The 20,730-nt window shown below is 40.8% G+C and overlaps 1 protein-coding gene across 3 annotated transcripts in view; it reads right to left on the bottom strand.

Annotated features, from left to right (window-relative positions):
* The window catches only part of LOC112267134 (roundabout homolog 2), a 65,060-nt gene that overhangs the window by 26,567 nt on the left and 17,763 nt on the right, over window positions 1-20,730 (bottom strand). For all 3 annotated transcript variants that reach the window (XM_024445246.2, XM_024445248.2, XM_024445247.2), the window contains exon 2: window positions 3,342-3,668. In XM_024445246.2, the coding sequence (XP_024301014.2) occupies window positions 3,342-3,668 (327 nt within the window). The remainder of the gene's footprint in view (window positions 1-3,341; window positions 3,669-20,730) is intronic.

The raw sequence follows: 20,730 nt of genomic DNA, 5'->3' as shown, positions 1-20,730 counted from the left end.
TTACATTTTAAACATTTAGCAGACACTTATCCAGAGCAAACTACATTGAGTGCATACATTTTCATACTTTACTGTTACTGCTACATTCCTATTCTGGGACAGTGCCATTTATTTTCATAATTGTAATGCTTCAGGGATATACAGATTAAGAGATTAAGAATATCCTCAGAATATTCAGCACTGTATTTTTAAGTGACATTAATCTCAATATTTAGCATTTAGCAAGAGTGCAGCTTTAGTGCAGTCGTAGTGGCCATCTGTTAATGTTTTGAAGTGGGGAGATGGGAGAGTAGTCATGGCAATAATAGGCTGCTTTGCATCGTGTGGCCCTTGTCATTCAGTTCACTATGGACACCACTAGACTAAACATCAGTCAGTGATCAGATTCACTGAACATTCAAGGCAGGATGGAGTAGGGTTGACAGGATTGGGGAGGAGTGTAGGGAGAAGGTGAGGATGGAAGGGGCACTCTAAAGGTGACGTGGGGGACAGGGTTGAGAGGTTGGGCAGAGTTGTTGGAGGGACAGGTTGACTTCAATTGGGATGAATCTTGCCCTTGAGACAGAACTGAGCGATATCCGCTAGATGAGCCAGCTGCAAAGTCAAAATTGTCTATATTGTAAAAATGCATGAAAACAAAAATTTGATTTTTGTTCTTAATTTGTTAGAGTTAGAAATTAGATGTGGTGTGGTTAAGGTTAAAATATGATTTTATGACTTTGTGGCTGTGCCAGCTAGTGACCACTCTGCAGAACCAGATTTATGACGAAAAACCACTAACCAGAGGACATAGTGGCAAGCTGTGTACAGCAGCGCAAGGCAGCTCCCGCTCAGCCCAGTCAGAGCTCTTCTCTGTCCTGGCACCCTCCTCCCCTTTCCTACGAGCACTGACTTTGCTAATAACATATTTATTGAGGGAAAATGTATCTGCTACGAATGTGATATGTAGTCGTCTTACCTAGCCATCTTGAGATAAACACACAAATTGTAAGTCGCTCTGGATAAGAGCGTCTGCTAATTTACTAAAATGTCAATGTAGATGGAGATGTATATGGGATGGGAGCCTGGCAGGCAAGTGAAAGTGTTCTAGCTGAGAGCAGGTCCTAGAGTAAAGTGACCTGATGGTCAGTCATTGTTCTTTTGTCTCAGTACAGTAGGAGTACACCCATTAGAGGTGGTCTAATCCTATCTCTCTGCTACTGCCGTGTCATGGCTAATAGAGCCAGTGGGCGCCTGTCGAGAGGAGGGATTGATTTAATCCAGCCATTGTCTGTGTTTACTGAGGTTAAAGAGGGACTCAGGCAGTGCCAGGTCTCCTGAGCCTGTTGTGTTTCAATGGTTGGACGAGTGGTCAACTCATGCCTACAAATTCACCCTTAGGCACTTGTTAAAGCCAACTTGATTATTCAAAATCTCTAACCCTTTATGTAAATGATTATGACAAGAAAAAATGAGTAACGTATTGTAGTAACAATAAAGAGAGTTTAAATGAACAGTTTGGCCACTGCGATATCTGTCCATACAGAAAACATCTCTCCTGTATTTCTTCTTCAGGGTTTAAAGAAGAGACCAGTGGCAGAGTTGTAGTGTAGAAGAGGCCAAGAAACAAGCTGCAGTCCAAAATGTCAGTCCTTCATAATCCTCCCATCAGGAGAAAGAGAGACATCTGGCCCTAAAGCCTTTCAAGCAAGTTTGATTTTTTATTTGTCCTACTTTATTTTAATCCAGCTCAAAGAACGCGGCTGTTTGCTCCCTCAGACAGACATTCACATTCATGGCTTTGAAATAGATACCGCTTTCCTCTCCTTCTTACATAAAGGCTAACCGACAGAGCAGAACACTGCTATTTCTGGGAGGAATATGTGAATGGATTCATACACAATATCTCATTATCTAGGCGCTTCAACAGCCCTGCTATTCAGCTGGTCGCTTACAGCTTATTCATGCCAACAACAAAAACACAGCCAGCAATAATTGACTGTTTAGTATTTCAATACCCGACATGAAAGTTATTCTGAGGAAGTCAAATTAAGCAACAGTGTCTAGTTATACTGAAGCCTGAGTTGTGGACCCCGAAGGCGAAAAACATTTAAGCATGAAATACATGTCACTTCGGATGCATTTGTGCAGTGAAGGGACTGATTGTGTGGAAGGAATGAACTGTGTAGAAATCTAAATTCAACAACCCTGTTGAGGCAATACTCTACTGTAGCCAATCCCCATGACAGTCAGGGCAGGGTGGGGTGTCATGGTTCAGAGGTCAGTTCTAGGCATGCCTACATGCCACAGCAATTCAATGTATATTTCCTCTGAGCTACTCCCAAGCCAGGAGTTGCATTGATCTCAGAGTGATTTCACTATCGTTACCATGGTAGCAATTCAGTACTAATAAATCATAATCAACATATTCACCAGCTACCCAGAGGCACCAGACCTAGGACAATAGTCATTACTGCAGTTAGTCACCGTTAGAGTGCTTGCATCTAGGTGATGCATAGCCTTACTGGTAGGACTGTCATCTCCGACTACATCTCCACTGGCTGAGGAGAATTCATCATCAAAAACAGCAATATAACTGTGGAGCTTAAATGTTTTCCTCTGGAAGCTGTTCTGCTCCAATATTTTTAGTTTTTCTCTAATATTTCAGGTTCTGCCGCTTATGAGTGTGGATATATCACTCAGTGTGGAAGCTGAACTAAAGCTGGCCCTATTTTTGAACATGAGCTGTGGAAGTCAGTGAGCCATGAGCAGTTAGAGGCTGAGGAGGCCTGGCTGGCTCTGTGCTCTGGTGGAAGATAAGATGCAGGCAAATTGCTGTTTTGTGTTTTTAAACGAGGAGACATTCCCTCATCTGTTACGCTCCTTTTCCTAATCAGCACACTCCGCTAATCCATTTCCTAACGGCAGAAAGGACCTGCATTCAGCCCAGGGTCACGCCACACTGCCACATTTTACAAGGAGAAAGAGAGAAAGTGGCAAGTGATGCAGTTGTCACTAGTTACCACAGACACAAAGTCATAATTTGTTATATTTAAAAAATAAAATAATAATAATGTTATTTTTGGTCTTAATTTATGGTTAAGCAAAAGGTTACAGTGTGGTTAAGGTTAGGGTTAAAATCAGATAAAAAATATATAAATTGTAGAAATAGGCAGGGTTTATGACTGTGACAACTAGTGATGACCACGTGAGCCTAAGGGCCACAATAATAGACAAGTCTCTCTAAATGGTCATATTTTCAGAAGTTCAAGATAGCAGATGAAAGCCTGTCCTCTACACCTGTTGTGCTTTGAGAGAGACAAAGAGACAGAGAGACAGGAAGTAAAATGACAAAGACTTACTGGCTACTTCCAGTGAAGCGTTTCGACTGACAGCCTCTCCAAGGTAGTTACGTGCCACACAGGTGTAGACGCCCTCATCTGGTTTGGAGCGTCGTCCGTGGACAATACGCAGGAAGAAGAGGGAGCCGCTGGGAAGGAGCATTCGGTGAGATCGAGGGTCATCCCGGTCCGTTTCCACCCGCTCCCTGTCCTTGTACCACTCCACAGTGGGGTTAGGCCGCCCCTCTGCCTTGCAGTTGAGGGTTGCGGGTTCCCCCTTGGACACGATCAAGTCAGAGGGGTCTTCCAAGATCCGAGGTGAGCTGTCCTCAAAACGTGCACGGGACCCTGTAAGGTGAAAGAAGTTTACTATCCATGCAGCTGTCTATCATACTGTAGCCCAAACCTGCAATCTCTGAAAGAAAACATCACAACACAATGTAATCCCATTGAGAAAAAAGGCAGTAGAAAAGCTCTGTGGCAGGCTAACCCAAATCCATCTCCACTGACATGGACGTATAGATGCATGAAGTCTGAGGGAGAGACAGATGGGTTGGACAATAATAGAGAAATGTCTGTCACTCACCACTGAAATCTGATGCACCATGAGAGTAAAGCTGACAACAAGGATCAGAACTTTGGTACTGAAGAGCTCATGTTGTTGTTGTTGTTGTTTCTTCCCACTCGGTAGAGATAAATCACATCTTTATTTTACCTTCTGGGCCTCTGTTATTCTAGTGTTTAACAAAACACCTTATCAGACATTCCCTTGAGCATAGGTAAGTAAGTATCCTGCTTGTATACTCTTCACACTGTAATGTCTTCTAGCCTTTTAACCAACTTTGTTCGTCCATTGAAATGTCATTTGTCAGTAATGGTTGGTAGCCTGCTGAAGAAGACAGGTTTTATTCTGATGGGGTATTTTCAAAGGAGGAAGAAGCCACGGGAGATGGTAATGGCCAATCTCAATGTCAGTCAGAATTTCAGCATAGAAGACATGAAGGCCAGTGACATGCTAACTAAAACAAGATGGAAAGAGAAAGCCAATAGAGATTGAAGTGGGTAGAATATCAGAGAGAAAAAGAGGGAGAAAGAGAGAGAGAAAGCTCTCCTATAGCCCTCCCTCTTGGGAACCATTACTGTTACCCCTCTTCTGTATGGGAGAAGAGTACTTCTCCAAGCCAAGGGCTTTAGCTAAGCTTTTAGAGTAGATGGCTCAAACAATGTGTACTACAGTTTGTTTGGAATATGTATAATTCAAATTAAGAAAAAAAGCCAATGTGCAGTGAATGACCAGATGTATCTTATTTTTTTACAATCAAAAGTAATTCTCTATGGATCTCCTTTGTTTAATTATATTCTTATGTTTTTCTGTCCATCTGTTGTCTTTTGGTTACTTGTTTGCCTGTTCTTTTTAAACTACATCAACCGAATAGCCCAGGAAATGCAACAGTTAAGATTTTCTGAATTTGAATGTTCACCATGCCATTGAATATCGTGTTAGAGTTATTTTTACTGCAGTCAGTCTATAAATCTCCATTGAAGTGAAAATCTTAAATTACCAGAAGTGTATTGTGGGGAGGAGCATACAGCAACCAATTCACATACAATGCGCTCCAAAAGTATTGGGACAGTACATTTTTCGTTGTTATTTTGGCTCGGTACTCCAGCACTTTGGATTTTAAATGATACACTGACGAGGAGGTTAAAGTGCAGACTGTCAGCTTTAATTTGAGGGTATTTTTATCCATATGAGGTGAACCATTAACAAATTACATATTTTTTTAAATAGTCCCCCCATTTTAGGGGACCAAAAGTATTGGAAAAGAATTCACTTCATATGTGTATTAAACTAGTCGAAAAGTTACGCATTTGGTCCCATATTCACAGCATGCAATACCTACATCAAGTTTGTGACTCTACACATTTGTTGGATGCATTTGCCATTCGTATTGGTTGTGTTTTAGATTATTTTGTTCCCAATAAAAAAGATATCACGAAGAACTGCAAAAGTGTTGCTAATGCTCTCCACTTTCTGGAGGACTGAGTTTTGAAATCATTGGAATGCCGGTGGAAACAGAGTATGATAGCTAAGGAAATTGAGAAAATTCTGGCATTTGGTTGCAACTATGCGGAGGGAGTCGAAAAGAGAATACAAAGAAGGCTGTTGTATACAACACCTGCCTCCGGATTACATTTTAAAACCAAGGGCAACAATGGCATCTGTAACAGAGAGGGAGAAGCGTTCAACCATGTACACGAGTAAGACAGTCTAGCTACATATTCAGATATGATACGTTTCTAATTTTGTGATGAAGTCATTCAGTTAAAGTGTATTGTTAGCTAGCTAGCTAACATTAACTGGCTGACTCGCTAGCTAACATTACGTGTATGATCTGTGTAGTAATATTGGTATCTCAGAGCCATTTGCATTGCTAGTTTTAGCCTAATGTTATCTAACTAACTAACATTGAAAGTAGTTGGTAAGCTTTAGCTAACTATAGAGTCATGTAGGGTAGTAATGTTATGAGTTGGAATTATGGTTCATTGTTTAGCTAGCTAGATGCCTAAACAAAAAAAGACTCTACCATCCAAGTAACCATTTCACGGTACCGTTTACACCTTCTGTATCGTGTGCATGTGACGAATACACTTTTATTTTATTAGATATAGTGTGCGTTTACCAGAGACGGTAATGTGAAGACCAACCGGACCTGCACCAAAGTCAAATTAGGATTTAACGTTTGGCCAACCAGTGTCCAAGTAAAAACAAATCTCTGTTAGAATGCCCTGCTTTATTTCACTCACAACCGTAAATTTGAAAAACACATTGAGGATTGATTATAAACAACGTTTGCCATGTTTCTGTCGATATTATGGAGCTAATTTGGAATATTTTTCGGCGTTGTAGTGACCTCAATTTCCGGTAGATTTCTCAGCCAAACGTGAAGAACAAACGGAGCTATTTTGCCTACAAAAATAATATTTTTGGAAAAAAGGGACATTTGCTATCTAACTGGGAGTCTCGTGAGTGAAAACATCCGAAGCTCATCAAAAGGTAAACGATTTCATTTGATTGCCTTTCTGATTTTCGTGACCAGGTTGCCTGCTGCTAGCTAGTCATAATGCTATGCTAGGCTTTTTTTTAAATTATTTTTTATTTCACCTTTATTTAACCAGGTAGGCCAGTTGAGAACAAGTTCTCATTTGCAACTGCGACCTGGCCAAGATAAAGCATAGCAGTGTGAGCAGACAACACAGAGTTACACATGGAATAAACAATTAACAAGTCAATAACACAGTAGAAAACAAAGGGGGGAGTCTATATACAATGTGTGCAAAAGGCATGAGGAGGTAGGCGAATAATTACAATTTTGCAGATTAACACTGGAGTGATAAATGATCAGATGGTCATGTACAGGTAGAGATATTGGTGTGCAAAAGAGCAAGTAAATAAATAAAAACAGTATGGGGATGAGGTAGGTGAAAATGGGTGGGCTATTTACCAATAGACTATGTACAGCAGCAGCGATCGGTTAGCTGCTCAGATAGCTGATGTTTGAAGTTGGTGAGGGAGATAAAAGTCTCCAACTTCAGCGATTTTTGCAATTCGTTCCAGTCACAGGCAGCAGAGTACTGGAACGAAAGGCGGCCAAATGAGGTGTTGGCTTTAGGGATGATCAGTGAGATACACCTGCTGGAGCGCGTGCTACGGATGGGTGTTGCCATCGTGACCAGTGAACTGAGATAAGGCGGAGCTTTACCTAGCATGGACTTGTAGATGACCTGGAGCCAGTGGGTCTGGCGACAAATATGGAACGAGGGCCAGCCGACCAGAGCATACAGGTCGCAGTGGTGGGTGGTATAAGGTGCTTTAGTGACAAAACGGATGGCACTGTGATAGACTGCATCCAGTTTGCTGAGTAGAGTGTTGGAAGCCATTTTGTAGATGACATCGCCGAAGTCGAGGATCGGAAGGATAGTCAGTTTTACTAGGGTAAGCTTGGCGGCGTGAGTGAAGGAGGCTTTGTTGCGGAATAGAAAGCCGACTCTTGATTTGATTTTCGATTGGAGATGTTTGATATGGGTCTGGAAGGAGAGTTTGCAGTCTAGCCAGACACCTAGGTACTTATAGATGTCCACATATTCAAGGTCGGAACCATCCAGGGTGGTGATGCTAGTCGGGCATGCGGGTGCAGGCAGCGATCGGTTGAAAAGCATGCATTTGGTTTTACTAGCATTTAAGAGCAGTTGGAGGCCACGGAAGGAGTGTTGTATGGCATTGAAGCTTGTTTGGAGGTTAGATAGCACAGTGTCCAATGACGGGCCGAAAGTATATAGAAGGCTATCGATAAACTTACACAAATGCTTGTCTTGCTTTGGCTGTAAAGCTTGTCTAGGGGTTTATTAGATTTATGAGGTTGTGTTTAGTAGAGTTGTCTAGGAAAGTCTATGGTTGCCTAGAGTGGTACTCAAACAGAGGCAGGTGTTTATCGTGGTCTCTGATTGGGAACCATATTTAGGCAGCCATATTCTTTGGGTATTTCGTTGGTGATTGTTCCTGTCTCTGTGTTTTGCGCCAGTTAGGACTGTTTTCGGTTTTCCACGTTTTCTTGTTTTGTATATTGTTCACGTTATCATCTTTATCAAAGATGTTTATAAATAACCACGCTGCGTTTTGGTCCGCCTCTTTCACCAGAAGAAAACCGTAACACTTATTCCTGACATTGTCTGGAAAAATGCATGGTTAAGACCTTACAAATAATGTATACCAAACAAAGTTAAGAAAGTGCACTTCAACATTTTGCATAAGATATATCCATGTAATTCTATGATGTCCAAATTTGTGGCTATTGATGATATGTGTTTTCTGTGAAAAAGGTGAGAATCTCTCACTTGTTCTTTGAATGTAAATTTGTGTCCGAATTTTGGGAAAACCTTGCAAAGTACTTATTTACCATTATGAACACTGCCTATAATTTTAACATAAAATATAATATGTTACTATTGCAATGATAACAAAACCACTGAAATGATTGTTACTTTTTTAAATTCTTGTTGCCAAATACTTTATACACAAACAAAAATTCCAAAATTCTATACCAAAATTACAAATTTTTCTGATTGAATGTAATTATTTTATTAAAACACTAACCCTAGTGAATAACCAAAAGAATAACATCTTCATGAATCATTATAATAAGATATTTTCAGAGTGAATATAATTGCACTTAAATTGTTTCTTTTTTGTATTTTATTTATATTTTTTGTATGTTTGAGCATTGTTAATACCTGTTTGGTGTAGCAATGTAAGTTGATTTTTGTATTATGAATAATAAAAAATAAAAAATAATTAAAAGAAATAAGTGCATTTTAAATTGTTTTATTTAATTTTTACCTTCATTTAAAAACGGAGTCTCTTTCGCAAGGGAGACCTGTACATACAATTAATAGAACAATCAAATCAAAATCAGATTAACAAAACTAAAATACAGCACAACAATCAAGAAAAACAGGCACATTCCTCAGAAAATAGTTTCACTATCAATATTTGAAATTGCCCAAGCGGCATCAGAGCGTCCAATTGCAATGTATTTTCCAGCAATGAGATGCGTTAAAACTAAAAGCGGATTTACCTACAGTAATTCGGTGGAGACACGAGGAACCTCAAGAGTTAACCAACCCTGTGAACGGGTTTGATATCGAATGTTTTTTTTATATACTTTAACAACGAAGTCAGGTAAGTTGGAAGCTTGTGTAATAATGAAGTGCTCTACTGGACTTCAATTATGCCCGGGCCAACCTCATTGCGTGCTAGGAATATGGGACCAAATAGTAAAAACTTTTGACTATTTTATTACACTATACTTTAGGTGCCTTAAAATGGGGGGGACTATGTAAAGAAAGTGCTATAATTTCTAAACGGTTAACCCAATACGGATGTCATTACACTCAAATTAAAGCCGACAACCTACACTTAAACCTCAATCATTTTATAATTTCACTTTTGGAGCTCACTGTACATGCTGGCTTCTACACTATAGTCGTTACATCTGAAAAGTGTGTATAAATCCAAGCTTTTAGCTGTAAGCAGATTTGTTTTTTTATGACCTCATATGATGCACATAAAGAAACACTGACCAACATGCCATGAACCTGAGGAAAACACCCAAACAACAATCCCACCACGGTAGCTGTACCAGCTAAAACCCACCGGTTACACACGAGGGCAGCTAATACTAATGCAGGATGCGGATGAATGCTTGAATAGCGCCACATAAAATCAGTTCTTTGCCTGATTCTGTATTTTCTCTCTCCAAAATTCAATTTTGTTATTCCAGGTTTCCATTTTGTTTCTCCTATCAAATTCACATGACATTTTCTTTTCTTTTTATAGAAGAACAACAACATTGCATGTTCTAAGTCCACAACAATGTTTAAAGCACACAAGGAGACAATTTTTTTAAGTCTGAGAAATGTTACCCTTAAATGCAAGTGTGCACCAGAAAGAAACCTGTGTTTGGTTAAGAGGTGTTGCTGTAGCGCTCATGTGAATGCAGAGTTTGCAAAACAAATGGCCACTGGATTGACACAAATAGTCATGATATCATTCTGCCTGGTAGGCATAGGCTACTTTGTAGTTAGCATTTAAGTGAGAAGATTTTTGGGAAAGCCTTTCCATCTCTAACAGAAGAAGGTTATCATTAGCATCATCGCTAAAGGCTATACAAAGTGTAGACATATGCACACACAACACACACACAGACAGGGGGCATTCCTGTGCCATTTCAGAAAGTTGCAGGAAAATATGAATCACTGATGCATTTTGTTCATGTCTTCTGATTCACATCATGTCACTCACTGCATTTCCTAATAAGTTCAATAAAACATTTTAATGTATGGATTCCATGATTCCATCTGCAACTAAGATTTTATAAGGCCCTAATATCCAAGGAGTTGTAGCACCTTTAATGCTCATTGAATTTCTCAATTCAATATTATCCCTAACAATTCCACAAATTCAAATACTATTCCCTCGGGCTGAACATTTCACTGTTCAGACAGCCAAGCAAAAATGATTTAAAACAAATCCTATTGTACATGTTTTATACTAAGTTCTTTAATTTCTGGGAAATAACTGGGAAATGTATAAATATTCAAATCCAATACAATTCCAAATATTAAAAGGTTTTCACAATTCCAATTCAAACAGTCTAATTCAAATTCAATCATTTGAATTCAACATTAATTCAGGAATTCCAATTTTTAAATAAATTGGAATTGACCCCAACCCTGGTACTTACATCATAACAGAAGCAACAGCCCAGGCCATAAAGCTTTTGTGTTTTACAATTTTGTTGTGGAAAAGCACACAACTCAGGCATAGCTGAAAGGCTATGTGACAAACAGAAGCAGCAAACTGCTGTGACAAGTGTACTGTATAATCAGTGCATACTCTGTGGCACCAAGGGCACCTGTGAAGCTGCTTTGATGAATAAATCAGGCTGTTTGATTTACACTGAACAAAATTATAAACTCAACATGTAAAGTGTTGGTACCATGTTTCATAAGCTGAAATAAAACATCCCAGATAGTTTCCATTTTCACAAAAAGCTCACTTCTCTCAAATTTTGTACAAATTTGTTTACATCCCTAGTAGTGAGACTTTTTCCTTTGCTAAAATAATCCATACACCTGACAGGGGTGGCATATCAAGAAGCGGATTAAACGGCACGGTCATTACATAGGTGCACCTTGTGCTGGGGGACAATAAACAGACATATGTGCAGTTCTGTCACACAACACAATGCCACAGATGTCTTAAGTTGAGGGAGCATGCAATTGGCGTGCTGATTGCAGGAATGTCCACCAGAGCTGTTGCTAGAGAATTGAATGTTCATTTATCTACCATAAGCCGCCTCTGTCATTTTAGAGAATTTGGCAGTACATCCAACCGGCCTCACAACTGCAGACCACATGTAAGCACGCCAGCCCAGGACCTTCACATCCGGCCTCTTCCCCTGCAGGATCGTCTGAGTCCAGCCACCCGGAATTTCTGCACACACTGTCAGAAACCGCCTCAGAGAGGCTCATCTGCATGCTTGACCTGACTGCAGTTCGGAATCCGTAATGGAGGAATCCCTACCTTTCTTTAAGGTATCTGTGACCAACAGATGCAACTGCACAGGGCAGATGGCAGACAGCGTTGTGTGGACGAGCGGTTTGCTGATGTCAACGTTGTGAACAGTGCCAGTATGGTGGTGGTGGGGTTATGGTATGGGCAGACATAAGCTATGGACAATGAACACAATTGCATTTTATCGATGGAAGTTTGAATGCACAGAAATACCATGAAGAGATCCAGAGGCTCATTGTCTTGCAATTCATCTGCCGCCATCACCTCATGTTTCAGCATAATGCACGGCCCCATGTCACAAGGTCCTGTACACAATTACTGGAAGCCGAAAACACTCATTGAGCATGTTTGGGATGCTCTGGATCGACGTGTATGACAGCATGTTCCAGTTCCCGCCAATATCCAGCAACTTCGCACAGCCATTGAAGAGGAGTGGGGCAACATTCCTCAGGTCACAATCAACAGCCTGATCAACTCTATGCAAAGGAGATGTGTCGCGCTGCATGAGGCAAATGGTGGGCACACCAAATACTGACTGGTTTTCTGATCCACACCCCCACCTTTTTTTTAGGTATCTGTGACCAATAGATGCAAATCTGTATTCCCAGTCATATGAAATCCATAGATTAGGGGTTCATTTATTTATTTAAATTGACGGATTTCCTTATATGAACTGTAACTCAGTAAAATCCTTGAAATTGTTGCATTTATATTTTTGTTCGGAAGAAGATTGTGGGGCGGAAGTTGAGTGCCCCTTTTAAAGACAAAATCACAGGCAATCAACCAAGCTTGCTGTTTGTTACGAAGAGAAAAACATGTCTCTGAGAATAACGGAGGCTTCTAAAGCAGTAAAACATTTGATTCTCCTTTGTTTCATTTCCATCTTGTGTTTTTCTTGTCCATCTTATTTTTTGTTTACTGGTTTGCCTGTTGTTTTTAAACTGCTTCAACCGGATAGCCAGCCCCACAATGCAACAGTTAAGACTTTCTGAATCCGAATCTGAATGTTGTGTTATTTTTACCGCGGTCCGTCTATAATCTCCTGTGGAATGAAAACCTTCATTACCAGAAGTGTATGGTGGGGAGGAGCATACCGCAACCTATTGACATACATGCTTGCTGCTACACTATAGTAGTTACATCTGAGGCGTGTGGACAAATCCAAGCTTTTAGCTGTAAGCAGATTTGTTTTATTTATGACAGGCAATTCCAAGGTAACGGAATTACGCTGAAACTCAGATGTTACTTTAAAAATGTATACCAAACAAAAATTGATTGAAAAGTTTAACAAACCATATGGTTTGCTGTTTGAGCCGTCATTCTGTTACCAAACTTTGCATCTGCACTGTTCTTCAAGTAAATGTGTTTTTGACACATTTTTGGTGGAAGTCCTTGTGTATAGGATTATGTTGTTTGGCATACATTTTAAAGTGAGAATAAAACAAATTGGAATCTCAGCGTAATTCTGTTACTGTGGAATTACCCTGAACTCAGAAACACTGACCAACATGCCATGAACCTGAGGAAAACACCCAAACAACAATCCCACCACGGTAGCTGTACCAGCTAAAACCCACCGGTTACACACGAGGGCGGCTAATACTAATGCAGGATGCGGATGAGTGTTTGTAATATCAGATGAGCTGTAGCACCTTCAATCTCTCTCATTGCTTTCATAACGACAAAAAGCAAGGCAACAGAAAAAAACGAACATTTGAAAATATTATTCCACAGTTTAAACTATTCCCCTCTCGACTCATCTCTCTGCAACCTTCATCATGACACATTCCATCGCTCTTTCCCTTTTTCAACTCTAATACAATTCCAGCTGAGTTGTTGTTATGACCAGTCTCATCTCCCCTATGGTTCACAGATGCTGGGACTTGATCTGCATATTTGGCTGAGTTCCCCCACAAGAAGTTAAATTAGACAATAGAGGAGAGTCTCTGCTGCTTTCCCATAATGCCATTCTCTGGGATTACTGAGAGCTAATGGGTACTTACATCATAGCAGGAGCAACAGGTCAGGCCATAAAGCTTATGTGTTTTATAATTTTGTTGGGGAATAGCAGACAGCTCAGCCATAGTTGAAAGGCAAACACCTTTATCTGGCTGTGTGACAACCAAAAGCAGCACAATCCTGTGACAAAATCAAACTCCTGTGACAAGTGTATCATCCATGCAAACTCTGTGGCACCAAGGGCATCACAACACCTGTTCTCTCAGAAGATGCTTTGACGTACACTGAACAAAAATATAAAATGCAACATGTAAAGTGCTGGTCCCATGTTTCATGAGCTGAAATAAAAGATCCCAGAAATGTTCCATACATCACCTTTGGAAATATAATCCATCCACCTGACAGGTGTGGCATATCAAGAAGCTGATTAAACAGCATGATCAGGTGCACCTTGTGCTGGGGACAATAAAGGCCATTAAAATGTGTAGTTGTGTCACACAACACAATGCCACAGATGTCTCAAGTTGAGGGAGCGTGCAATTGGCATGCTGACTGCAGGAATGTCCACCAGAGCTGTTGACAGAGAACTGAATTTATCTACCATAAGCCGCCTCCAACGTCATTTAAGAGAATTTGGCAGTACGTCCAACCGGCCTCACAACCGTAGACCACATGTAACCACGCCAGCACAGGACCTCCACATCTGGCTACTTCACCTGCGGGATAGTTTGAGACCAGCCACCAGGACTGCTGATGAAACTGTGGGCTTTGCACAACCAAAGAATTTCTGCACAAACTGGCAGAAACCATCTCAGGGAAGCTCATCTGTGTGCCTGTCATCATCACCAGGGTCTTGACCTGACTGCAGTTCGGCGTCGTAACCGACTTCAGTGGGCAAATGCTCACCTTCCATGGCCACCGGCACGCTGTAGAAGTGTGCTCTTCACGGATGAATACCGGTTTCAACGGTACTGAGTAGATGGCAGACCGCATGTATGGCGTCGTGTGGGCAAGCAGTTTGCTGATCTCAACGATGTGAACAGAGTGCCCCATGGTGGCAGTGGGGTTATGGTATCAGCAGGCATAAGCTACAGACAATGAACACAATTGTATTTTAGCGATGGCAATTTGAATGCACAGAGATACCGTGATGAGATCTCGAGGCCCATGCCATGCAATTCATCTGCTGCCATCACTTCACGTTTCAGCATGATAATGCAAAGCCCCATGCTGCAAGAATCTGTACACAATTCCTGGAAGCTGAAAATGTCCCAGTTCTTTCATGGCCTGCTTACTCACCAGACATGTCATCCATTGAGCAAGTTTGGGAAGCTCTAAATTGACAGCGTGTTCCAGTTCCTGCCAATATCCAGCAGCTTCCCACAGGAGTGGGATAACATTCCTCAGGCCACAATTAACAGCATGATCAAATCTAAGGAAATTTGTTGCATTGTATGAGGCAAATGGTGGTCACACCAAATACTGACTGATTTTCTGAACCACGCCCCTACCTTTTTTTAAGGTATCTGTGACCAACAGATGCATATCTGTATTCCCAGTCATGTGAAATCGATAATTTAGGGCCTAATGAATTTCAATTGACTCATTTCCTTATATGAACTGTAACTCAGTAACATTTTTGAAATTGTTGCATGTTGCGTTTATATTTCTGTTCAGTGTATAATCAGGATGTTTGCTTTATGAAGAAAAAGGAAAGCTGCGCACTCAGATGCAATAAATGTATTTCCAATGTTGACAGCTGGGCCCTGATTTCATTGTTCAATTTACAAATATTAACAGTACATATAAAAAGTATGAATGGATAACATATGATCATAGATACAATTAGGCTACATCATATAGGCCTACAAAACATAATATAATTTACAATGGATAGCAAAAATCACAGGAATGGCTTCAGATCAAACTCTACGTTGAGACCGAAGGGATCGATGGTCTTTAAATTAAAGATCCAGGTCGGCCTCTCATTTTAACAACATATTGTAAAAGTCCCCCCCTCTCCTAGGGAATGTGACGTGTTCTATGCCGATATAACGAAGGGACAAAATAGGGTGGTTTGCTTCCAAAAAGTGGGCAGCAACTGAGTACATTGAGTTTTTGCACCTAATGGTGCTACGATGCTCAGAGATTCTTACTTTTAGTTCACATGATTTTTACCAGAAGGACAAATAAGATAAATAACTGCCTTAGTGGAGCATGTGATAACACCTTTGATTGGGATCTGTTTCCCTGTTTGGGGGTGTTTGAAGGATCTACATTTGTAAGTGCCATTTCATTGAACACTTGAGATGTTGTGCGGATGTATTTTGGTGTGGTAAATCAGAGTTTATCAATTGATCTCTGAGATTTCTGCCCCGCGAGAATAAAACCAAGGAAGGTTTCGAAAACACATTACCGATACGGTCATCAGATCTTATCATGTGTCAATGTTTGTGAACGATTTCCTTAATTTGTTCAGAGCACTTAGTGTGTAGTGAGAACGCAAGAATGGTTATTTTTGCGAAACTGTCCTTGAAAGAGATCTTGTTTCGATTTGTTTAGGATTTTCTCAATGGCAGTATTGATCTGACCATTTCTGTACCCCCTTTCATAGAAATGTCTTTGCATCGCAACCATGTTTCTGTAGAAGTGGGATTGTTTTTTGCAAATTCTTTTGATTCGACAGAACTGGCTGTAGGGCAAACTGTTTTTCAAGGGATGAGGGCGACAGCTATCAGCCTTCAACAAACTGATACAGCCAGTGGGTTTCTTGTAAAAATCTGTGTATAGAACATCACAAATAAATCAAAACATCAAGGAAACTGATTTGATGTGTTAGATTGTAAAGTAAATCTCAGGTTGTCAGAACCAGCATTAAGAAAAGCATGGAATGCCTAGATCTGTTCTGCATCACACCTCCATAGAACTAAAATATCATCAATATACAGTGTCCAAATCATTTCTGAGAGGATTAAGAATTGACTGTTTCTCCATGTAACGCACATACATATTTGCATAGTTAGGAGCCATCGGGGATCCCATAGCAGTACCCTTCATCTGGATAAAGGAATCCTTTTGAAACATGACAGTTGTATGAGTACTATTTCAGTCAATGTTATAAAGTATTTCCATTTTTTTATTGAACCCTTATTTTACCAGGTAAGTTGACTGAGAACACATTATCATTCACAGCAACAACCTTTGGAATTGTTACAGGGGAGAGGAGGGGGATGAATGAGCCAATTGGAAGCTGGGGATGATTAGGTGGCTATGATGGTATGAGGGCCAGATTGGGAATTTAGCCAAGACACCAGGGTTAACACCCCTACTCTTACGATAAGTGCCATGGGATCTTTTAGTGAAGACAGGGAGTCATGCACTGGAGGGTAGTTAATTTGGGTCACGTTGTAAGGCTGCTTTGATGTGTAATCAGGCTATGTTTGGTTTATGACAAGAAGATTGTGGGTCGCAGTTGAGTGCACCTTTCAAAGAGAGAAACATGAGCAACCAACCATGTTTGTGACAGAGAAAAACACGTATTTGCTGATATTGGAGGCTTTTATAAAGTGGTACAAACATTCAGCTAATACTCATGGCCCATTTGGCCTGGATAGCATTCAACCACATGAAATAAATAGCATGGTGGGTCCTCAGAGGGTTCAATGTGCATATGGAATTCTTAAAAAGGCTTTGGTGTGACTTGACTTGCCCCAAATTATAATTCTAGGTCAATCCTTGTTTCCAAATGAACTAACAAAATAAAACACACTAAGGGTGAACAGCTAAGGGAAGGGCATATTCCTGAATCCAAATGTCCACATAAATGAATAAACACAGAACAGAGCTAAATCTTAAATCTGTGCTATGTCACAAAATGCTCCCATCTGTGTTGATCCAATAAGTAGTTATGTAAGGTTTGTGTCATTATTGTAATACTACACACTGGAGAAATAATGTACATACACCCACTTCACAATCAGACTATTCCTTCACTCACTCAACACACGCCACACAGAAGAAGCTTCCAGCGCTATCAAATGCCAGAGCAGGAGTCTGGGTTGTCCATGAGACTGAATTGTGGGCAACCTTGAAGTGTCTTCCAGAGGGAGGGGCCTATTGAATGAGAGGCTGTTGGCCTCAAACAAGGTGATCACTCTCTACCAGCCTCTCAAGGATATCTCCACGCAGCAGTGAAGGTTGTGTACAGAGTAACAGAGAATCTGTCTGGAGCACTGTAACGTTTCCTGTATCTCTGGTAGGAAAGAAACTTAAAGCAAATAGCTAGCTCCTGTTATGGTCATACCTCATGATAGATGTTGTGCAGATTTCCAGAATGAAGCTGACACTCTCCCCTCGTTAGGTTAATAAAGCACTAACCTTGATGTAGTAACACAACTACAATACCATTTACATCTACAACTCGCGTACTGTGAGACGGAGTCCAAAGAGCTAATCATTTTATAGATAATGTTTAACTCATTATGCAAGGATGATGAGTCTAAATAACATCCATCATCATACACTAGATTTATTAAGATAGTAAAAGCTATTCATGGAGAACATGAAACATCCACAGCAGAGCAAGCAACCAAGCCCTGTCAGAGAGTGACAGCAAAATAGGCCAAGCACTATCTGATAGACAAGCTATTGAATTGGCCCTAATTGCAACTTCAGACACCCACCCACATATTGGCTCATGGCTTCTCATACACTTCTGTCTTACTAAGCAGGCAGAGTTAGCAGGAGAATAGCTTAGGGGAAGATCAAGCCCCATCTTTACAGCCCTGTTGATCAAGGCTATATTTGGCCTATGGCTGCTAGCTATGACATTACGTAATTGGGCTTCTTTCATTAATTAATATTTACAAATATTAAGCATGCGTCAGTGTCTTTCTTCCCCAAGGGCATAAGTGTACCCCCGTCATGCTAACATGGTGTGAAAACAACAAAACCAGAGGGAGAACTATATCCTGCTTCACTTCAAATCCTGTTGTTGTTCAGGGTAAGAGTACCCCTCTAGGTCGACGCTGGGAACACAACACTCCTCAAAACAGAGATGCTACACCCCAGACCCTGTTTCCTATATTTTTCGCTGTATACAAACATCAGGAGAGACAGTGTACCTGTTGGGTAATAATGTAGCTGGCAAACAAGGATACATTTGGCCACCACCACACAAATTTGTAGGGGCTGCTTACCTTGGGGGCTGGTTGCTATCCACTGAGATTTATTCATTAAGATTTCACTTCTTGTATCATTTACATAATGCAATGGACCCAAAAGCCCTTGAGAAGCATTCGAGAGTCATAAGGAAAAAAGTTTGGTTACTCTTGGCACGCTGTCAAATGGTCTTTGAAGGGCACACTCAAGTAATGTTCTCAGTCTTAAACTTGTAGTGTTCCATTGACTCGTATGTTACAGTGCATTCGGAAAGTATTCAGACGCTCTCGACTTTGTCCACATTTTGCTACGTTACAGCCTAATTCTAAATATGTATTTTTTTGTATCCATCTACACACAACACCCCATAATTATATTTACATAAGTATTTAGACCCTTTACTCAGTACTTTGCTGAAGCACCTTAGGCAGTGATTACAGCCTCATGTCTTCTTGTGTATGACACTACAAGCTTGGCACACCTGTATTTGGGGAGTTTATCCCATTACTCTATGCAGATCCTTTAAAGCTCTGTCAGGTTGGATGGGGAATGTCACTGCACAGCTATTTTCAGGTCTCCCCAGAGATGTTCGATCAGGTTCAAGTCCGGGCTCTGGCTGGGCCACTCAAGGACATTTAGAAACTTGTCCCGAAGCCACTCCTGCGTTGTCTTGGCTGTGTGCTTCGCCCCAGTCTGAGTTCCTGAGTGCTCTGGAGCAAGTTTTCATCAAGGATCTCTCTGTACTTTGCTCCCTTCACCCATCGCTCGATCCTGACTAGTGTCCCAGTCCCTGCCGCTGAAAAACATCCCCACAGCATGATGCTGCCACCACCATGCTTCACTCAGGTGCATCCTGGATGGTGCCATGATGCACCTGAGCTCAATTAGCAAAGGGTCTGATTACTTATGTAAATAAGGGATTTCTGTTTTATTTTTTAAAATAAATTTGCAAATCTATAAACATATCTTTGCTTTGTCATTGGGGGGTGGGGGGGGGGTGTATTTAATCAATTTTAGAACAAGGTTGTAATGTAACAAAATGTGGGAAAAAAATCAAGTGGTCTGTGTGTGTGCTACAGTCTCATATAGTTCCCATCTGAGATAGGGCCTTTGCCTGGCAGTTGCCCTTACTGCCCATGACTCATCTCAGTGATGTCATCAGCATGTCCCAGAAGCAGGACATTATTCAGTGATATGACTGTGTACTACAGTAGTAGGCTGTGAGCAGACACTGTTCTTGTGGTTTCATCATCCAGACCAGAGAGTTAAGTGCAGCTCTGAGAGGCTTTGGGTGAACCTGCAGCCATGATGTTTCACTAGCTAAGTAACCAGGGGGAGGAGGATTTGGACAGATATCTCTGTTGGCTATTTCATTAACTGTCGTCTTCAGAAGGGTGTTTAGCATTGGATTAGTATAACTCCAAGCACAACAAGTGCTCTGAATTTATTCAACTTAACTTCATTGAAATAGCAGTGATTTGTCGATACATGGAGTAAAACAATTTAATTCCAACCTGAATCAGATTGATCAGTCTGTGCGTGTGAAACACTCTGGTGAGGCAAGTTAAGTGCTGAGACTGCAATCAATATGTTAAGTTGTTAGCTCTGGCAACTCTGTCTTGCTCAATCTGCCTTCAATCGAATGCAATTTGTGGAGGATCCCTCTTTTTCACGCAATCAAACAGAGACTTAGGAGGACACATGCAACACTCAAGTTCAAAAACAATTTAGGAAAGTATTGGCGTATTGATGGACACCAGAGAGAGAATGGAGACCATGCATTAACAGCCCTGTTCTCACAATAAAGTAAGGTAGTACTGTTTTCAGAGACTGACTCTAAAAGTGGAGACCAAAGTCAACCAAGACCACTGCTGCTAACATGATGATGCATCATTGTCTTACATGCACCCCTGTAGTACACAAGTGTCTATCATTTGTGTCTTTAAAGTAAAAGCATGTTTAAAAAAAAACATGACTGTGGTTTCAATTGTACCCAAGTAGTTCATGTTTTTGACATCAATCATCCTGTCTCAGGGTCATTATTTTCAAATATTATAGTACTTATCCTTTCATCATAGGATTGCCAGTCTCAAAGGATCATAGGAATTCTTGAGGTCCTACAGTAGCCTATGACATAGATGCTCACAGTGACTC

The sequence above is a fragment of the Oncorhynchus tshawytscha genome, linkage group LG14 (genome assembly GCF_018296145.1).
Source record: "Oncorhynchus tshawytscha isolate Ot180627B linkage group LG14, Otsh_v2.0, whole genome shotgun sequence".
In the NCBI taxonomy this organism is placed as follows: domain Eukaryota; kingdom Metazoa; phylum Chordata; class Actinopteri; order Salmoniformes; family Salmonidae; genus Oncorhynchus; species Oncorhynchus tshawytscha.
The sequence above is the reverse complement of the archived record's forward strand: the minus strand, read 5'-3'. Positions and strand labels throughout refer to the sequence as shown.